Source organism: Etheostoma cragini, chromosome 14, assembly GCF_013103735.1.
Source record: "Etheostoma cragini isolate CJK2018 chromosome 14, CSU_Ecrag_1.0, whole genome shotgun sequence".
Classification (NCBI taxonomy): Eukaryota; Metazoa; Chordata; class Actinopteri; order Perciformes; family Percidae; genus Etheostoma; species Etheostoma cragini.
Genome location: NC_048420.1, coordinates 3,201,573 through 3,220,014, shown reverse-complemented (window position 1 = coordinate 3,220,014; position 18,442 = coordinate 3,201,573). Strand labels below are relative to the sequence as shown.

The following is an 18,442-nucleotide window of genomic DNA, read 5'->3' as shown; positions in this document are numbered from 1 at the left end:
CGGAAAATGGGCATACAGCACATACTGAACACACACACACAATGAGAGAAAATATAACAGTGACGCGTTCAATCTCGATCCCTCTCTGTCCTTTACGTAGTCTTACTCATTGATCTACTCGTATACAAAAACTACCATCTGTAATGGTGGGCAAATTATGATAAATTACATCCAAAAACTAGAAGTCGCCAGACACACACTCAACACGCCAGAAAACAACATCCATATTGTCCTGAGCACTAGCTCTATAAGAAAAGTACCATTTATTATGAACTTTATGTTATTATGATTAATTAGGGCCCTGCACTCCCTCAGTTTTTTTTGTATTCCTCTGGCTAATTAGACCTCATGTTCAGGCAGGTTGAAGTTAGGTGTTGCTATGCTGGGAACTAAGTGAGGTCACCAAACACACACACACACACAGACACACACACACACACACACACACACCCACACAGTCGTGTCTGGCTATCTTTGTGGGGACCAGTCATTGACATAATGCATTCCCTGGCCCCTTACCCTAACCTTAACCATCAAACCTAAATGCCTAACCTTATCCCTTACCCTAACCCTAACCTTAACCATCAAACCTAAATGCCTAACCTTAACCCTCACCCTAACCCTAACCATAACCTAACTCTAACCCTACTCCTAAAACCAAGTCTTATTCCTCAAAAAGCCCTTTAACGTTAAGGGGACCAGCATTTTGTCCCCACAAAGCTGTCAGGTCCCCATAAGTATACTGTATTCACAGTTTTTGGTTCCCACAAATGTAGCTAAACCTGGCCCACACACACACACACACACACACACACACAGTCTATTTGGCATAAGTGAAAACACCTGTGTGGGTTTTTTAGTACATACTAAATGTTTTCAGTTCATGTTACTAATGCTAATGTACATACATCACAGTAGGAAAAGCACAGGTGTAAATGATGAAACTAATAGTAGAATAATGATGCCTTTCCATTTCCGTTGAGCTGCTTCAGTTTCAGGGCCCTGGTATTGTGCATGCTGACTCACTGTCATGGCTTTCTGGGACACTTAGCGTTTGCTAATGTTACCTGTGGTTTTCCTAATATGACAAGTCAAAATGTCTGTTGTGAGACACGGGGTTTTGTATCAACAGGAAATGATGCAATATTTACAGAGACAGGTGTGAATCCAACTGCGACGTGGGAGAGAAATCTAAATGATCTATATTTTTTTGTCTTTGTAAGATTTTTTTGAGCTGTCTAAACACTATGCACAATTTATTTACTTTTTTCTTTGTAGCCATTAGCAGCTCCTCTATTCCCTTTGTGTGTTTTGGTACAATAGTGTATGTCAACATCACAAACAAGCACAGAACCTGTTTAGTATGCCTTATGGCAAGAGTAGACTTAATTTTGTCACCTTTACACACTCTACTTAAAAGCCTGCTTAAAACTAGTCTGTATGAAATTGGGATGCAGTTTTAATTCATTCCAGGTATCACTTGAAAGCTGAGCACAGTTTTCTTCAGGCCATCTATGCTTTGTTCATTTTAATAACGTGTGGGTCTGTATTTGGTTATTGTACAAACTTCAGTGTTTTTTTTAACTGTATTTAAGTTGACAAGAAAATGACGTAAACATGACTTTAAGAGGCAGGTATTTATATCACTGAATGAAAGCCGGCACTGCATGGCATTGTGATCATTTGTGTCACATCTACAGACGTCTGCATGCTCCTCCACAGGATGCCTGCTCCCACTACAGTAAAGTGCTTCCTGAGTTAACGCTATACCTCCAAGAACAATCAGTTAGATTACACAATGAGACCATTTAGACCAAATTGTAATGACTTTGCCAGTTTGTGAAATTTCCTCCTGATTGTTGCATGAGTGATGAGACTGAACAGACTTTAGTTAAGTCAATTTACTGCCAGACCATGGGTTACTGATTTTATGTCTGTGATAAAACAAGAGGAAGAGGATATGCGGTGTATCCTCTAGCTGGCATGACTAGCATTTAATTGTGAGTCTCACGGAGCAGGCCTGCTCCATGCTGCAGCTTTGTGCCGCTGTCTCAGTGAAAAAGCTTCACTTAGTTGCTGATCTCCAGACAGCTAAAACCCTTACACTACTGTACTTCTATGGGCTTGACTACAGCTTCATTTTCTACTGGCTTATGACATTTTGAGTGCTTATCAGAGTGAACGGACAGTAACACAGAGAGAAAGAGTGTGTGCATGTATGAGAGTGAAGGAAATGAAGCACTCAGGAAGCACTCAGCCAGTCCATAGTCCGAGAGCCACCAGAAGTGGGTGGTATGAGAGGAAAATTGTGTTGAGGAATAAAGAACAAAGTACCCAGAAAATGCATATGTGTGTGTGTGTGTGTGTGTGTGTGTGTGTGTGTGTGTGTGTACTATTAGAACACAAGTACTCCACCTTGTGGACTGGTTGGGCTCTCCTCAAATAGTCCAAGACCTGGGAGAGAGAAAATCACAAATCATTTTTGAGAATAGTGGCTGTAATTAAAAAGTGATTACACACACAGTGTCTTGACACCATGTTTATAATGTAGGTTATTTGTAGACTAATTTAAGTCCAGGGTTTGTTAGCAGGCACCCAGTTCCAGAGGTCTTCCAAGAGACACAAATCACTCTAGTCAGCAAACACTGACTAGAGGATGGCGGTCATGATATGCTCAAGGGTCATACCTCTGTAAATCTCTAAGATTAACTCATTTTAGGATTTAATGAAATTCACAGTAAGAGTACAAGTTTGAAAAAAAGAAAAGCGAGATAGAAAAAGCGCTACTGTACCACTCAAGCCCTTGAGGATAATGAATAAAATTAACTTGCGTTTTAATCTCCTTCCTTATCTTAAATTATAGTAGGCTATGAAATGCATGCAGATAAGCCATGGTTTAATCTATATGCCAGCAATTGGAGTTGTCCTGTCTAATATTAGCCTAGATATTAGTTTAAGAAAAGCCAAAGTCATCTACCTTGGTTTGACATTGCACAAGATGCATACAGATTCATTTTTTTAGCCTTTCCGGGATATGTTTGGAACCTTTCTGTTGGTGTATTTAATTCCAATTCTATTTTCACAGCAGCATAAGCCTTAACCAGTTGCTTGGTAGAAACCTATATTTGAAAAAATCTAATGCAGTATTTAACAACACAATACACTTCAACATAATCAAAAACTAGCCAAAATGATATATTTAGCCTATGCACAGAAATAGGCCACGTTTAAATCCTGTGAAATGGCATTTTTAATGTTCAAGAAAACATAGTATAAATAATACATATATATATATATATATATATATATATATATATATATATTCGTAATGACCCTTACCATATTCTGTTCAATTTGGGTCAGTCATGCTAATATGCGCTAGCATTTTAGGCTACTATTGTCATGCTTAAATGCGCTAGCATATTATGCTAATATGAGCTAGCATTTTACTGACCAAACAAACCCGCCTTTTCCTTGTAGTTTAAACGTGTGTTTTCAACGTCGAATTATTTAATTAATCATATTTATTTAGAGATTTAGGCGGTGCAATGTTTGTATAATTTATACATTAACGATACCTCTGTTGTAGGAAGCTATTGGAGGGATCAGCTTCACAACGTTGGCACACTTATTACGGTTTGGCGCAGTGCCTAAACGCCTCTTAATGAATCAAATGTAAAGCACAACTTTGTGAAGTTAGCATACACTGAAGGAAGCGATTTGTCATAGCGAACTAAAACAAGACCTGAGTTCGGTACCGTTTGCTAATATTATTTTTTTTACTTAGGATGGCGGAGTCATGACCTCAAAGCATGAGAATCAAAGGTCGGCAAAGAATCAGACCACACTGCTGCCTTCAGGCGTAGTTGGCCATACAAAAGTTGAGCCCTCTGAAAGCTATTAGGCGAGTGTTAAGCTTTGAGGACAATTTATAACTTTACGTTCATATTTCTGTTTACCATAATGCATTCTAAATTATTGACATACTGCACAGACTCATACGTGTAAAAGGGTATTTTGTTCTTAGTTGTAATTTTTACATCTACTTGTTGATTTAATTAGTTACTTAATGTCCATGAACGCATCGCAATTCATGCTGACTACTGCTAGGGACCATAGACTGTTAACACCGTATTTACAGTCTAGTCTGCTCTATTACAAATCACCATGCGAAGGATGGCTGAGCAGATACAACCTACTAAAGAACAGTGGTAAGTTTTTCTGCTTAAAAAACGTTTTTATTTAAACTTACCTGTTTTTTTAGCTAACTGTGCCTGTTGTCTCTCTCTGTTTTGGGAAGTTAACCAACTAGCATACGTTGTTTTCTCGAACTAGTACCGAAACCCTCCGGAACGTTAGCTTTCTTTGTATCCAAACCTCTGTTAAAAGTGCGTTATATTATGTTTCTGTTAAACATCCTAATAACGTTGAGTCGAGTGATATCTATCGGTGTCTTCTCAGGTATATCTTATAACATTTCTTTATTTAAACTTGTATTTAATTCGTTGCTGGAATCTCTACCTGCCTCTCTGTTCTTATAGTGAATGTGGGGTGGTGTAACTGTCTTTTGATGCATTTTGTATGCCCCATTGAGCAATGGAGCTATTTTGTAAGTTCTTAAGTCTTTCTTTGATGTTTGCATTCTTTCAGATAGCAGAATTGGGAAACTGGTCAAAGTTCAAGTTACAGTTAGCCTTTGCCTGTGTTGGCATGTACATTACATGTTCTGTTCTGTTGTGCCTGTGCATGTGTGCTGTCCGAATCCCAGCTCCTGGATATCCAGCTGGCTTCCCTCTTGGTGCCCCACTTCTCCCTCTCAGCTGAAAGATGCAGAGGAAAAAATGCTCAAGAGTAAGTGGGCCTTAACCCTTGTGTTGTCTTCCTGTCAAAATTGAAAATCCATTTGTTGTTGACGCTTTCTGTCAATGGTTTTAACATTTTCTTACTTTTTGTCCCTTTTCTCAACACTTTTGATGCTTATTTCAATGTTTGTCACTACATAACACTCACTTATTAACTTTAGTTTCACTTTTATTTGGTAATTTATGGTCAATAAACCTAATTTATGGGAAGTGATACTTAATGTTTGAGTTAGAAAAGCAGCAATTTAGGAAGACTGAAATTAAAGGAATGTATGTTGATGGATAATGTGTTTAGACTGTAATACAGTGGGGCTCAAAAGTTTGGGCACCCCAGGTAAAAATATTTATTAATGTGCATGAAGAAGCAAAGACAAGGGGGTGGTGCATGCTATAAACTCTGCAGGGTGCCCAAACCTTTGCAGATGCTATGCTGTTATTTTGAAAGTGTAAATGATAGAAATAAAATCTAACTTTTTGTGACATATTATACGAATGTTTAATCTGTCATTTGATGCCTTTTGGAGATGTTTCCATCTTTTCTTGGCTTATTTATGCACAGTAATAAAAAATTGTACCTGGGAGTGAACACACTTCCGAGCCCTACTGTATGTCAACTTTCACTCAGTACTATTTCGAAACCACTTCGATCTTTTTTTCAAATGATATAAACTTGAATAAGACACCCTAAAATAATGAAAGTAGAGATTTGTACTTGCCAGGAGCGTTGTGTGGAATAAATCATGTTATTTGGGGTAATTAAAAAGAACATTGATATGGGAAAATGGGTCAATTTGACCCAAGGACAACATGAGGGTTAAAGAGCTGAACCACTGATACTAAGTTGAGTGGTTTCCAGCTTAAAGTTTTGGTGTTGCGTTGTCTAAATGCCGAGAGGATTTGGTGTTCTTCTGATATTTTTGTCTTATAAAAAAGGGTTAAAAATACCAGAACTGGTTGTTGTAGACCTGTCAGTCTAAGTAGGACCCCTTTGTCCCAAACTGCAGGTGTGAAGCTGCCTTTCTCCAGGCAGCACGTCCGCATATCCAACAACAACTATCTGTGGACCTTAGCTTTTTTCACTCAGCCACCATGCTCTCCTTCCGGGCCCCTTGCCCAGTCCAGGCCCCCTCTGGTTCTGCTGCATGGCTTTGGAGGTGGGGTTGCTCTTTGGGCCCAAAACCTGGACTCTCTCTCCAGCAGTGGACCGGTCTACACTCTAGACCTGCTGGGCTTCGGCAGGAGCAGCCACCCCCAGTTCAGCACGGACCCCGAGGGGGCTGAGGAGCAGTTTGTGTCGGCACTGGAGGAGTGGAGGGAAAAGGTGGGACTGGAGGACATGGTGCTGCTGGGACACAACCTCGGAGGATACCTGTCTGCTGCCTACACACTCAAATACCCACACAGGTGCTTTGGTGTGTTTATTTTGTGTTTAGTGAAGCCACACAGTATCTTTAGAACTACTCTATATTGTTTTTGGAATACATTTGATAAAATGAATGCCAAGTGTGCACTTAGTCCTCAAAAGTGTGTCAAATGATTACGTTCACGGTCTTTTTACAGACTTTCCGTGAAATATCCGCTCTTTCAAAAAACCATCCAGTCCCTTGAGATAGCAGTCCTTTTAGTTAAAAGTTAAGAAAACTTGTTGTATAAATATATCAAACATCACTTGAGGAAAATTTGATAAACAGATTTCTGAGAGCCCAAATCCCCAATAGCACTCCAGTCCTCAATGCTGAGTTCTGCCTACTTTTTTTTCAAATGTGGATATACTAGTTGTATTTTAATTGTATTCTTTTTGTTAAGCACTTTGATTGAAAGCGCTCTATAAAAAAATGTATTATTATTATTTAAAATCTAACTGTGTGTGTGTGTGTGAAGGGTAAAGCATCTGCTGTTGGTGGAGCCATGGGGGTTCCCAGCACGTCCAGACAACCCCAACCACAGCTCCATCCCAGTGTGGATCAGAGCCATGGGGGCTGTTATGAGCCCCTTCAACCCTCTGGCTGGACTCAGACTGGCTGGGCCTCTAGGTCAGCACACACACAAACACACATACTCACATGTATCTTTAGTTCCATTTAATATTCAGTATTCTAAATTTGAGGCAATAGCATGCCAGGAGTATTGTGAGATAATTCTCTACGTTAAAAAACATTCCTGGTAACTCTTTTGCTTCCTAACACAAAAAGGATGTCACTTCTTGTTTGTCGGGCTCTGCGTTGTCATGGCGTTGAAAGATGAACTTATTGAATCATCATCATCATCATCAGCAGCAGCCATTCTCTATTTCCATCATAGGCTTTTGAAAGAATTTCTGTAAAACTGGCACAAAACATGACCTGCATTGCAGAGGTTAGTAGAGGCTGCCAGTTTTGTTGTCAATGGTCTGGTTTGTCTGAAGTTATCATACTGATATCTCTCAGGTCCAATGCTGGTCCAGACAGTCAGGTCCGATTTCAAGCAGAAATACTCATCCGTTTTTGACGACAACACAGTATCTGACTACATCTACCATCTAAATGCCCAGACACCAAGGTGAGAAACCTTTAAAGCCAATACACCCTGGTACTTTTTATTACTCTCCAACATTATTTTGTCTCTGTTTCAGTGGAGAAACGGCCTTTAAGAACATGACCATTCCCTATGGTTGGGCTAAGAGGCCCATGCTAGAGAGGATCGACCAAGTCCAGGCCGACATTCCCATTTCCTTCATCTATGGCTCACGCTCCAGCATTGACAGTGACTCTGGATACGCGTTAAAGAAAACCAGACCAGATGTGCAAATCATTGTAGGTTCTTTTTGAATTTTTTGCAAGTTCTCTTAGAAATGTGTACTCACAACAGCTTTATCTCTAAACCGCTGACTCTTTCTGTTCAACTGTGTTGGTAAAGAACATCAGAGGAGCGGGCCATTACGTCTTCGCCGACCAGCCCGATGACTTCAACCAGACAGTCCTTCAAATCCTCGCTGGGACGGAAAAGAAAAGGCGAGGTGAGGAAACGGAGCCGTGAGAGCTCCCTCATTCAGACGACACACAGGAAGGCCACACGGTTTACCGAAGCGCCACTTATTACACAGCCTCAGCTGTGTAACTGCAAGCCTCTTTATCATGCACTTTACTCTTAAGAGAGAACCAGAACCGACTGAGGACGCTTCACTCACTATTTCTAAGACTTGGGGTCAACCTCTTGTAAAGTTTTTTTTTGTTGTAAATAAATGTGACGTGCAGTGTTTGTTGCTCACTTAGTTTTTTTTGTGTCCTCGAGGGGTTAAGAGCAGTCACTGCTAAATAATCGGAAAAACTGTTTGGCAACTTTTCTGTGTTTTAAAAAAAGATGTAAGGGGAAAAAAAGGGAAATCATCCCTCGGGGGAGTATCTTGTTTTGGGTTGAGGTCTAGGCAAATACACAGGATGTTCTTTTTTTTTTTACCCTTCGCCCCAGTGAGAGATATGAGGTAGACGTGAATAGGGCAAAGGGCTGGTGTGTTTTCCACAGAACTTCTCTGGAGACACGGCGACAGAGAGCGGCCAGCAGGTGGCAGCACAGTGGCAGCATAGGCAGGCACATTGTCTCCCCTCTGGGTTGCAGAAGGGTAACACTGAATCCCAAACAAAGCACCGCACATGCATTTTGAGTTGAGTGAGCTACTCAGGAGACCTGGACAGTGATGCTTTAAGACCAGCATGACACTCTGCTCTCCTTAGTCACAACTGCAGTGACAGAATAGGGTCAGAGATGTGTGTTGAACTTAAAATAAACCTTCTGTTTCTGGGGTTGTGTTGGTATGACACGAGTTGGGTTATTTACTAGGAAACCTACATTCTGTGAATATGCAAGTCTGAAAAAAAGACCTGGCGCAAGAAAGCCGTGATTCTAAATGGACATTTGTCTCTGAACTTTTGTGGAATTGTTACACTCCATACACTCAACTCATATTTACATTTGACCATTTCTACGCGGTAATTCTCTTGGCAGAATAGGGTACTACAAGTGAAAACTGAAGTCGTAATATTAAAATACACGCAGGTCTGTCAAGTGTCTTTAATGCACTGGACAACATAGTTTCTCCCTTGATTCAGTTTTGCCTACACTTTTTCAAAGAGTACCTATTTAGAATTACACACCTAATATCGGTCACTTGCACTCAACACATAGACACCAAGAATGCATGCAATGCCTTTTGGTGATAAACAAAAAAGGCAAACATAACTTGGTTACAACAACACTTTTAATACACTGCCTTTTATATTGTAATGAATGTCTCCAACATCTTGATGCAGAAGGTGAAAGATGTTAGGTAGTAGAGTAATGGAGGGGAGACTTGATAACCTTGAGATTTGTTAGTTTAGCCACTGTTACCTCGGTCTGTCTCTGTCGTCAACCTGGCCCGCCCGAACTGTCTCCTGGCAACAGGGTAGCCACGGAGACGGAGTCTTTTGGATCTCCACCTGCAGGAAGTGATGCTGTGGTTGGACGGGGTAATTATGGGTTGCTTGTTTTCTTGAAGACGCTGGCTGGCTGCTTGTCAAGGCAGGAACATTCAGCGGGAGCTACATGTGCGCGGCCTCTCGGGGACGGAGATGTGCACGCACAGTGTGCCGAGCCCTCTGTCCATATTACTCACTTAATAAGCGTGCAGGCTTATTCGTTCTCGCGCTCTCACTCTCACTCTCTCTCTCTCTCTCTCTCTCTCTGTCTCAGCCACTCCATTTCATTAGGAAAAGTGAGAAAAGTGACAGGAGCTTTCATACTGGGGTTGGATATAATTGAAAGCTTGAAGGCCTGACATAACTGCACATAAAAGGTGTTCCCACTCAGAAACACACACTGTTGTTGGCAGCCTTTCAGCTCCCAGTTTATCTTTAATCAGTACCACCACATGCAGATTTGTGTAGCCATAGCTTCAGGAGCTCAGTTTTAACAGCTAGCAGTGTTATCTCTCTTTGCTCTGCAAGACCAAACTGAAACTCCCTCATTATTCTGACTCTTTTTGGGGTCCTAACCCATAGTTTTAGTCATTTACTTGAACACAAATTATGATATAGATGAGGATGGAGTCTTTTTAAAGGCTATCCTATCCACCATATGAAAGGTATTCATCACCTCAGTGCATAAGCCCCATAACAATTCTGCTCTTTTTTCATGTGACAATCCACTAGTGTAATGAGATGCATGCATCACGCTCTAAACCAAACAATTGTAGTCCGCTTATGAGTGACTGATGATATTTACAGTCCAGAGATTTATTTATACCCCAGAGTTGGCAGCCAGACTGACATTTCACCAACAAAAAAAGAGGACAATATTGTAATGAAGTCAGCTGCACGACTGTTTTGAAAGGAATATCTATCTACTCAGTTATTTTGTCAGACCTCCCAACATGCTTAGCCTTTACACAATGAGAGCACCTCGCAGCTCTCACATCACACCAAAGGTATCAAGAGTCTAATGATCACAGGATGTCAATTCTGACTCAGTGCATCAGAGAAAAGAAAAGTAACCGAACCAGAGCTGGAGTTTGCCAGCTGGTTGGCTATTCTCTACAGAAACTGCAGAGGAATAAGCACGTCGATGTGATGACTTCTCTCCTCGCAAAAGGAGTGAAATGCATCCAACGAGGCATTGAGACTTTTACATTGAGACTCATTAGTGACAACACTGGGACTGATGCTGAAGTGGTCTGATTCATGAAATCCTGTAAAGCGGGTAATTTCTTCCTTCTTTCTAGCTATTGATTGTGCAGATCTAAATCTGTCACCAAGCACATTCCAATGCTTCTTCCAACTGATTACATTGATTTAAAAATACAGCTGGGCCTTCTTCATTCCCTTGTTTATACACGTTATACCATTATCATTAGTATTCCGTATTGAGATATATATACATACATATTGAGGCTGTAAACATGGTAAACTGAACTTTAAAAACGAGTACTCTCCACTGGCACCATGGAAGTTGGAGGACTTATAAGAATCCGAATCAACAGTATATACATAGAGTAGAAATATAAGCAGTGTGGATATGTACAGGATTTACATAGTTAAAAGATTTTTTTGTGATACAGGATTTACATAATTAAGGCGTTGTAATGCTGAACAGTAAAAATGAATAAATAGTAGCAGCAGAGTATCGCACACATTTAAAGCAGTGTTATTGCACAAAACCGATATTGTCCAGTTTCAAACTCACTAAGTGTGTGTGTGTCAGACACTTAGAGGGAGGAGTTCTAAAGTTTGAAGGCCTTCCTGTGGCGCTATGTGGTACATTAACAAAAAGTTCTCCTTTAAAACCAAACAGTGATTGTTTATTGTCAACCTCCAGGCTTCTTACCTCACTTTAAAAAAAATAAAAAGGCTACTGGCTAGATTTGTTAATTACCTAAGAAACAAAGAGCTTTCGTGCCAGAATTTCTGCCTCCCGGTTTAAGAGTCTCGACGGGCTCTTATAAAAACACGCTTCAGTAACATCCACAAGGCTATTCTCATATCTGAGATCATTAAAAGCAGGTGTCCTTTACAACCCAAAGCACTTGGCTGGTGAGAAAGTCCCCACTGATGTCCTTGAAATAAGTAAAACCGCTCTATTGTCTATTTAATTCTCATATTCTTAAAGCTGCGACTTTAAGGCTAACCTGCAGGTCTCTGCCTCTATGCTGTGCTGCTTTATGATTTCCTGTTTAGTCTTTTTATGCCCAGTGTTTTCCAGCTGGGTATAAAAAGACTCTTCCCGTCTTTTTTTTCTTCACATTCTTTCCCTTCCATTTTTCCCTGCTCCTTCTATTCTAGGTCGTGTCATTTGAATTTTGAGTTTTTACATTGCCACGGCTTCTGTTGTCTTCCATGTAATGTCTGTGATAATTGTTTCTTTTTATACCCTCCCTCTCCTGTTTGCCTTTTCCCAGGCTGTCACGGCTAATGAAAATTTCCCTTTAATGGACTTGCCCCCCCCCTCTCTCTCTCTCTCTCGCTCTCTCAGGCAGTTCTTGGTTTTCACATTGTGTGAGATGGGCAAACACGGTTCCAGTTACACTCTGAACAAGCTTACAGTAAAATTAAATGTACACACACACATGTCAAGAGAGCATCACACACACTTTTCAGTGTCGGGTAAGACAAAATTCTATCAGAAGGCCAAATAGCGTCTGTGTACTGAGACCAACTGTCCGTGGGCGGGTGGGTGTGTGTGTTCGTGCGTGTGCATGCGTGCGTGCGTGTGTGTGTGTTGGCTTTGTTCCTTAAACAAGATTTATCAGCCTGGTGGTCGACAGGAGTTCAGTCTTAAGATTACATGTTCCACTGACAGACACACCCTTCCAAAAAGAGAGACCATGCAATGTAAAAACAGGGACACACATATTCCACATAATTCTCAGGATCCAACTGCAATAAAGGTACAATAATAATAATGATATTACTGCTGTCAGAAAGCACTTGTGTTGAATGAAAAGAAACTAAGAAAAGAGACTTATGCTTCCACTGCATTTCAGAGGATTATATTGTAGTTTTAATACAAATTTAAGGAAAATAAAATACTCTTTTGCATCGGTTCAATTATCAGTTCAGGATTAACTGACTGTTAATGCGCGCTGACATGCCAGAAGCAGATAATCTGTCTGCTGCTGTGAGCGTAGTGTCTGTAGATGGTGATTCCCTGCCTGTCTGCCGGATTAATCCCCTGCACACCACACCGGATCCAATGTAGAAACCACAGAAACTTATCTGGACTCACATAGCTGCCTACACTATATGAAACATGTTTGGTATTTTGTTGTAAAACTAATGAAACTAATGTAGATGTACAAAGAGAGGAAGAGAGAGATCAGGTGGCAGTGATACAATTCCAGCATGTGCTCGGTCCTCGGTGTGTGTGTGTGTGTTGTTCACCCACTTAGGTATAGGCTCATCTGGTCTGATCTGATTTCCTCCCAGCTGGCTGATGTGAAACAGTAGCCCAGATGTTGCAGAGATTACAACTCCCTGCTGTGCTTGGAGGGAGGCTTCGAGACCGTTCAGGAAAATAATCACAATGAGAGAATTTGTCTTGCACACAGGCCCATTTGGCTCCTTTTTAGCAATAATCCCTCTTTTTTTCTGTTTATCACAACTGACTTACAAAAACTGGTTTTGGGAGGAGGATCACTTTACTGATAACAGAACATAGACCTTAGAGTGACCTCTGCCTTCATCTCTGGCTCCTTATGCACTATAGTATGTATGCTATGTTGGTAGATAGCAAATATGTGTTAGACCACGTGTCAAACTCTAGGCCTGCGGGCCAAATCCGGCCCCTCGTAGATCATGACCCAGCCTGCATATCAATTTAGGTTTACAATTTGTCCTACCTAGTTTTTGTCGCTTTTTTGACGTGGTCATTTTTGTTGACAATTTGTAACTTATTCTGATGTTTTTGGGGCATTTTTTTCTATGATGGCTTGACTTCTTTAAGACTTTATTGCAACCAAACTGTAAAAGCAAAGACTATATGACATAGGCAATAAAACAGTCAGATATTTGACTTTTTTGATTAAATAAAACACATCAATAAACTAAACATGTCTGGCCCTTGATGTGATTCCTATTTTCCAGTGTTGAACTTGAGTTTGACACCCCAGTGTTAGACTAAATTAAAGGGTCAAATTATGCTCAATTTAGGTCTGACCGTTTTAAGGGCAAATTCGCAAAAAGTAGCAGAAAAAACCTTTTAAACAACGAGACATTACCCTACCTGTGTGTAGATGAAGTAAAGGTAATGCACAGCAAACGGCAAACAGTCTTTTAAAAGAAGAATGGTCAGACTCAGAGAAGCAGAGGAACAGACATCCTGACTTTTAAGCCCTGGTACAGGTCAAGTTTGGGAAAAGGATGGATCCTACATTTCCCACAAGTCAGTAGTGCCTCTTCTTATACCCTCATGTTTCTGAAGTCCCAACAGCGGAGCCCCGTCCATCGGAGACATGCGCTAGCCACCAAGTAAACAGAGTATACAAAACAATCAAACTGATCAAATATACTGTATATTTATATATTTCAATATTAACTCCCGAAATGTTGTTTGTCACAGTCAGCTTGTAAGATTCAGGATCAGTCCTACAAAACCTAATGTTATCTTTTCATGTCTTATATAACAAATTCCTATACATATTAACCCAGAGGTGACCTCAGTGTCCTCAATAGTCCCTATACAGCAATGTAGTAAATGTTGATTTACTCTCCAAAAAGACAGAGATTTGTAAAAAATAAATCCAAAAATGTAAACATTTTAATTTAGTTTTAATTAAATACCTCACCCTACTGTTCCAAAACCTATGGAAGCTGGACTGGCAACTTTCACTTAACAAAACTCAAGAAACAGACTCCTTTCACGTCATTTCCTTTTAATAGATCTCTATCATATACATACAGTACAATATGCTCAAGACAGATTTATGGCACATCCATTTTTGTTGTACATTTTGCAGTCGCTGGTATTGTTGTGAGGCTACAGTAAAGTGACCATTTGAATGTTACGTAGATACAGCAGGTGGATTGACCTCAGTGAGTAAGAATAATGTTGCTACAGCAAAACACATGCACTGTCAAGTTATATATTCCACTAGGGGTGGGTCACACATCCAGTTACACAGACCAATACTTGATACTTGATACAGTTGAAACCCCTTTGTTGTTTTTGTCTTGGAATACGCTACAACAGTGGCTACCGTGATCCTGGAAAGCTGCAGGATGTACATGGTTTTGGTTTTGAATTTAGAGAGCTGCCTTTACTTGTACAATAATTTCATTGGACTGTTTTTATTGTGCCATCAAACACATTTCTAGCTCTGGGTTCAACCAAAAACCTTGAATATCCAGTAGGAGTGGCGAATAATGGTGTATCAGGATCTAGTATTCAGGGTTCTACTGCAATACAAGGTTACAGGTACGGAGTACTGTTAGGTTATTCACATATGTACAAACTCTGCTGTGTAACTGCGCAGAGACTTGACAAGTGAGTGGGCCTTTTCTTTCAGAGTCTGTGGAAACATGTTCGAGATAGAAAAATAAAACAGTGATAGACTACAAAATACTGTGTGCCACCTTCATACTTATGTGCTGTTGTCCATTTTCTTTCTTCCTTACTGGAATGAAAACACAGGCCTTAACCCTTTCAGTCAGATTAAAAAAAGAAAATACAGTATAAATTTAAATCTTTAAAAATAATGGTATTTAAAAAACAGCATCAAGTACAACAAAAGAGGATATGTAACATGATACTGAAACTCAACTCGCTTTCCCTTTTATCGGCTTATCAGAGTGATATAGTGGATGTGCACAAAATGTGTACATATAGTGTAGATAAGTGTGTAAGAGCAGGGATGTGAGCACCTCCTGTGTCCATTTCCATACTCAATGTCTCTTATTCAAACACACCGGCGGGTTAAAATGTTCCGTCAGTGTCCTGTTTAATCTGCGGAAAGTGCTTCACATACGTATACTTGGCATGGCACCCAGGCTCCTCCGTGGAGACTTTTTGCGTCTGTAAATGTGCAAAATAGGCATTTGGACTTTCTCCCAGTCATCCACCGTTGAGTGCTGAATAATTGGAAATGGAATAAATTGCAAAACATAACGTGAGCCAGTGGTGACATGACTTTAAAACAAAAGCAACCTGATAAGGGAAATATAGATGAGGACTGAGCAGTGTGGAGGGGCTCTAGATGACCTGGCAGCAGCTGTGTGGGGTGGGAGTACAGAGCAGACCCTCCTTGGGGCTCCGGTGGATGTTGACGGACAGAGTCTTGTCGCTCAGAGGCATCTGCAGAACGCGGTTCTTCATGTTCCTGTGGTTCTCCCTGGCCAGGTCCAGCTCTCCCAGCCTCAGCGTGGCCGTGCAGGGGCCCTCCAGCAGCGGGTCTGCCAGCGCGTCTCCCAGCGAGGGGTGGTGGTGGTACAGGTTCCCCCTGGGTGAGGGGCCACCCAGTAGCGAGACCTTATCCAGGCTACCGGTGGAGCCGCCCATGCACATCCTCCACATGGGATGGTCCTGGGTCTCCCCCGCGACAACGGCACCGCTGCTGCCGCCGCCGCCGCCGCCGCCTCCTCCTCCTCCTCCTCCCCCCCCTCCTCCTCCTCCCCCTCTTTCTCCCCCTCCCCCCGTCAGGTTGTGGAACTGAGAGCTCAGGCACAGGCTCATCAGCTTTAAGCTTTCCACCAGGCCGCTGGCAGCTTTGGCGGCGCCCTTGCCTTGGCACGAACCTGATCCAGGACTGGCACAGCTGGAGGGACTGCCCTGCCCTGACCCCCTTTTCTCTCCATCCTCTTTCCTCCCTTCTCTCTCATCCCCTTGTTCACCTACCGTCGCCGTGTCTGGTTTATGGTGACTTTCTGTCTCATCGTCACTAGTCTCTGAGCTGGGGGTGAAAGCGGCAACCGGTGCGGTTACATCAGCGCTCGGAGATGGTACGAGTGTTAGCGGGGATGGTATTCGAGAGTTTAGATTGAGGCTGAGGCTGGGTTTGGGTGGGCCGAATCCATGCAGCTCCCTCCTCTCCTCCTCTTCCTCATCCTCTTTATCCGCCTCGTGAATCTGATTAAGAACTGGAGCGCTCATACGGGACGTCAGCCGATTACCAGCAGAAGACGTGGACGAAGCGGAAGAGGCTTTGCAACGAAGCACCACCTGAGCAGGTAGTGCTGAAGCGGATAAACCTGTGTCTTCCTCCCCCTCTTCTTCCTCATCCTCCTCCACGCTAAAAAGACTGGGACTACGAGTTTTGCAAGGTCCCACTGAGGTCAGAGAGCCCAGCCTGAGGGCGTTGGCGTGGGGCTTTACCAGGGGTCTGAGTCCCCTCTCCTGGTTCTGTCGTGCAGACTGCTGCTGCTGCTTGGATGCTGTGGTGTGGTGGTCCTGCCGCTGGCTGAGGTCCAGCAGAGCTGTTTTGGGCCTGGGGCCTTTGTGGAGGCTCTCAGCACTGCGGGCAGGTGACTGTGGCCCCCCGGGGTGGGAGATAGTTGGACCCCCCAAGCCATCACTGACATCCTGGTTAACATCCAATCTGGTGGGCCAGGACTGCCTGTGAAGGGTTAAACACACAGAGAAACCAAGGTTTAGTCAGTGGGTTGAACAGAATAATGTAAATGTAAATGTAAATGTGCTGTATTTATATAGCGCTTTTCCAGTCTTAACAACTGCTCAAAGCGCTTTTACATCACAGATACAGGAAACATTCACCATTCACACACATTCATACACTGTGGCCAGGGCTGCCGTACAAGGTGCCACCTGCTCATCAGATAAACATTCACACACATTCACACTCCGATGCGCAGCACCGGGGGCAACTAGGGGTTCAGTGCCTTGCCCAAGGACACTTCGACAATGACTGCAGGGGCGGGGATCGAACCACAAACCTTCCGATTGGCAGGCAACCACTCTGCCACTGAGCCACAGCCGCCCCTAAGCAATACTGTATGTATGTATAAGCTCATGTGTAAGCCAAGCTCAATAGATTTGAGACTGAGCGTTGGTCTGGGGAGTCTGATCTGTATTTTCTCTGCATAAGAGGCGTGAACAACGGGGCGGGCTTAGTTCAAATGACTCTGTACCCAATTGGACAGTCCTTCAACCAATCAGACCAACGATACGGGTGACGTAGAAGCGACAGCGACATCAACGGGTTGCAGCGCTTCGGTGGCCTCTATGCTGAATTTAAAACTTGTGTTAAACCCGCCAATAGCGCGCCAGGTAGATAATCCCAGTTTGTGGGCTACAGGGCAAAATCTAATTGGCAGCAGAATGGGCGGGGTTTATAGAACAAATTGGTAATTGTACATTTCTAATTTAAATATATTGTATACATAATATTGAGTGTTTCCTTTGAGACCCATCCCATAATCAGCTTCAGAATAATGAATGGCCATTGCACTTTTGTATTCCAACGTTCCATTTTCCATGAAATACGTCCATGCTTTAGTTGTCCAAACGCTGGAACCAATGAATTTGCACAATCCAAACCCACTTAACCAGATGAGATAGGCAAAATCATAGCAACTGATTGGCTAATTATAGAATACAGATGGGCTGTCTTGCTTGGTTTACGAACCAAAATAAAAGGTAACATGGTCAGTTTTGCAGACTACAGAGCAGAAAGTTAATATTGTATTATCAAATTTTTTTAATTTTGCCATTTAGTTTCCATGAATAGGTGTGACACACTAACCAGATGTCTAGATGCTAAGGCTAAAGAGCCAACCCAACTAAACTCTTTTACAAATATTCTTGAATCTCTAACATTTTCTGTAAATTCCAGTTTCTCAATAAGGCAAATATGAGGCGTTTGTCCTTTACTTCAAGATATTTTTGGCAGAACATCCCTGATAATGTTGCTGATATATGCTCTCTCTTCTATTATTGTCTGTTATTCTCTGCTGAAAAAACAGGCTCCTTCTTTCCATCTGCTGTCATACTTGTCTTTTAGAAACTGACAGGAAACAACACTGCAGAGGCAGCACTCTGTCTATCATCATCCGTGTGTGTGTGTGTGTGTGTGTGTGTGTGTGTGTGTGTGTGTGTGTGTGTGTGTGTGTGTGTGTGTGTGT

General features: G+C 42.1%; 2 protein-coding genes across 2 annotated transcripts in view; one reads left to right on the top strand and one right to left on the bottom strand.

The window, feature by feature from the left end:
- Nucleotides 1-4,103: 4,103 nt before the first annotated feature.
- Nucleotides 4,104-7,999, top strand: LOC117957151 (1-acylglycerol-3-phosphate O-acyltransferase ABHD5-like). The gene is made up of 7 exons (XM_034892748.1): nucleotides 4,104-4,211; nucleotides 4,769-4,851; nucleotides 5,867-6,266; nucleotides 6,744-6,895; nucleotides 7,289-7,400; nucleotides 7,474-7,656; nucleotides 7,760-7,999. Exons 1-7 carry the CDS (start codon nucleotides 4,168-4,170, stop codon nucleotides 7,875-7,877), a joined length of 1,092 nt encoding a protein of 363 aa, XP_034748639.1. The 5' UTR covers nucleotides 4,104-4,167; the 3' UTR covers nucleotides 7,878-7,999.
- A 6,222-nt stretch (nucleotides 8,000-14,221) lies between these two features.
- The window catches only part of LOC117957153 (SNF-related serine/threonine-protein kinase-like), a 15,606-nt gene continuing 11,385 nt past the window's right edge, over nucleotides 14,222-18,442 (bottom strand). The window contains 1 exon segment of the mRNA XM_034892750.1: nucleotides 14,222-16,954. Coding sequence (XP_034748641.1) covers nucleotides 15,558-16,954 — 1,397 coding nt within the window. The 3' untranslated portion in view covers nucleotides 14,222-15,557.

What these genes read in the sequence shown, in the direction of transcription:
- LOC117957151 (XM_034892748.1), top strand. Translation starts at nt 4,168, where the DNA reads ATGCGAAGGATGGCTGAGCAGATACAACCTACTAAAGAACAGTG. An exon ending in CAACCTACTAAAGAACAGTG is followed by an intron (nt 4,212 to 4,768) that starts GTAAGTTTTTCT and finishes TCCGAATCCCAG; the next exon opens with CTCCTGGATATCCAGCTGGC. An exon ending in CCAGATGTGCAAATCATTGT is followed by an intron (nt 7,657 to 7,759) that starts AGGTTCTTTTTG and finishes GTTGGTAAAGAA; the next exon opens with CATCAGAGGAGCGGGCCATT.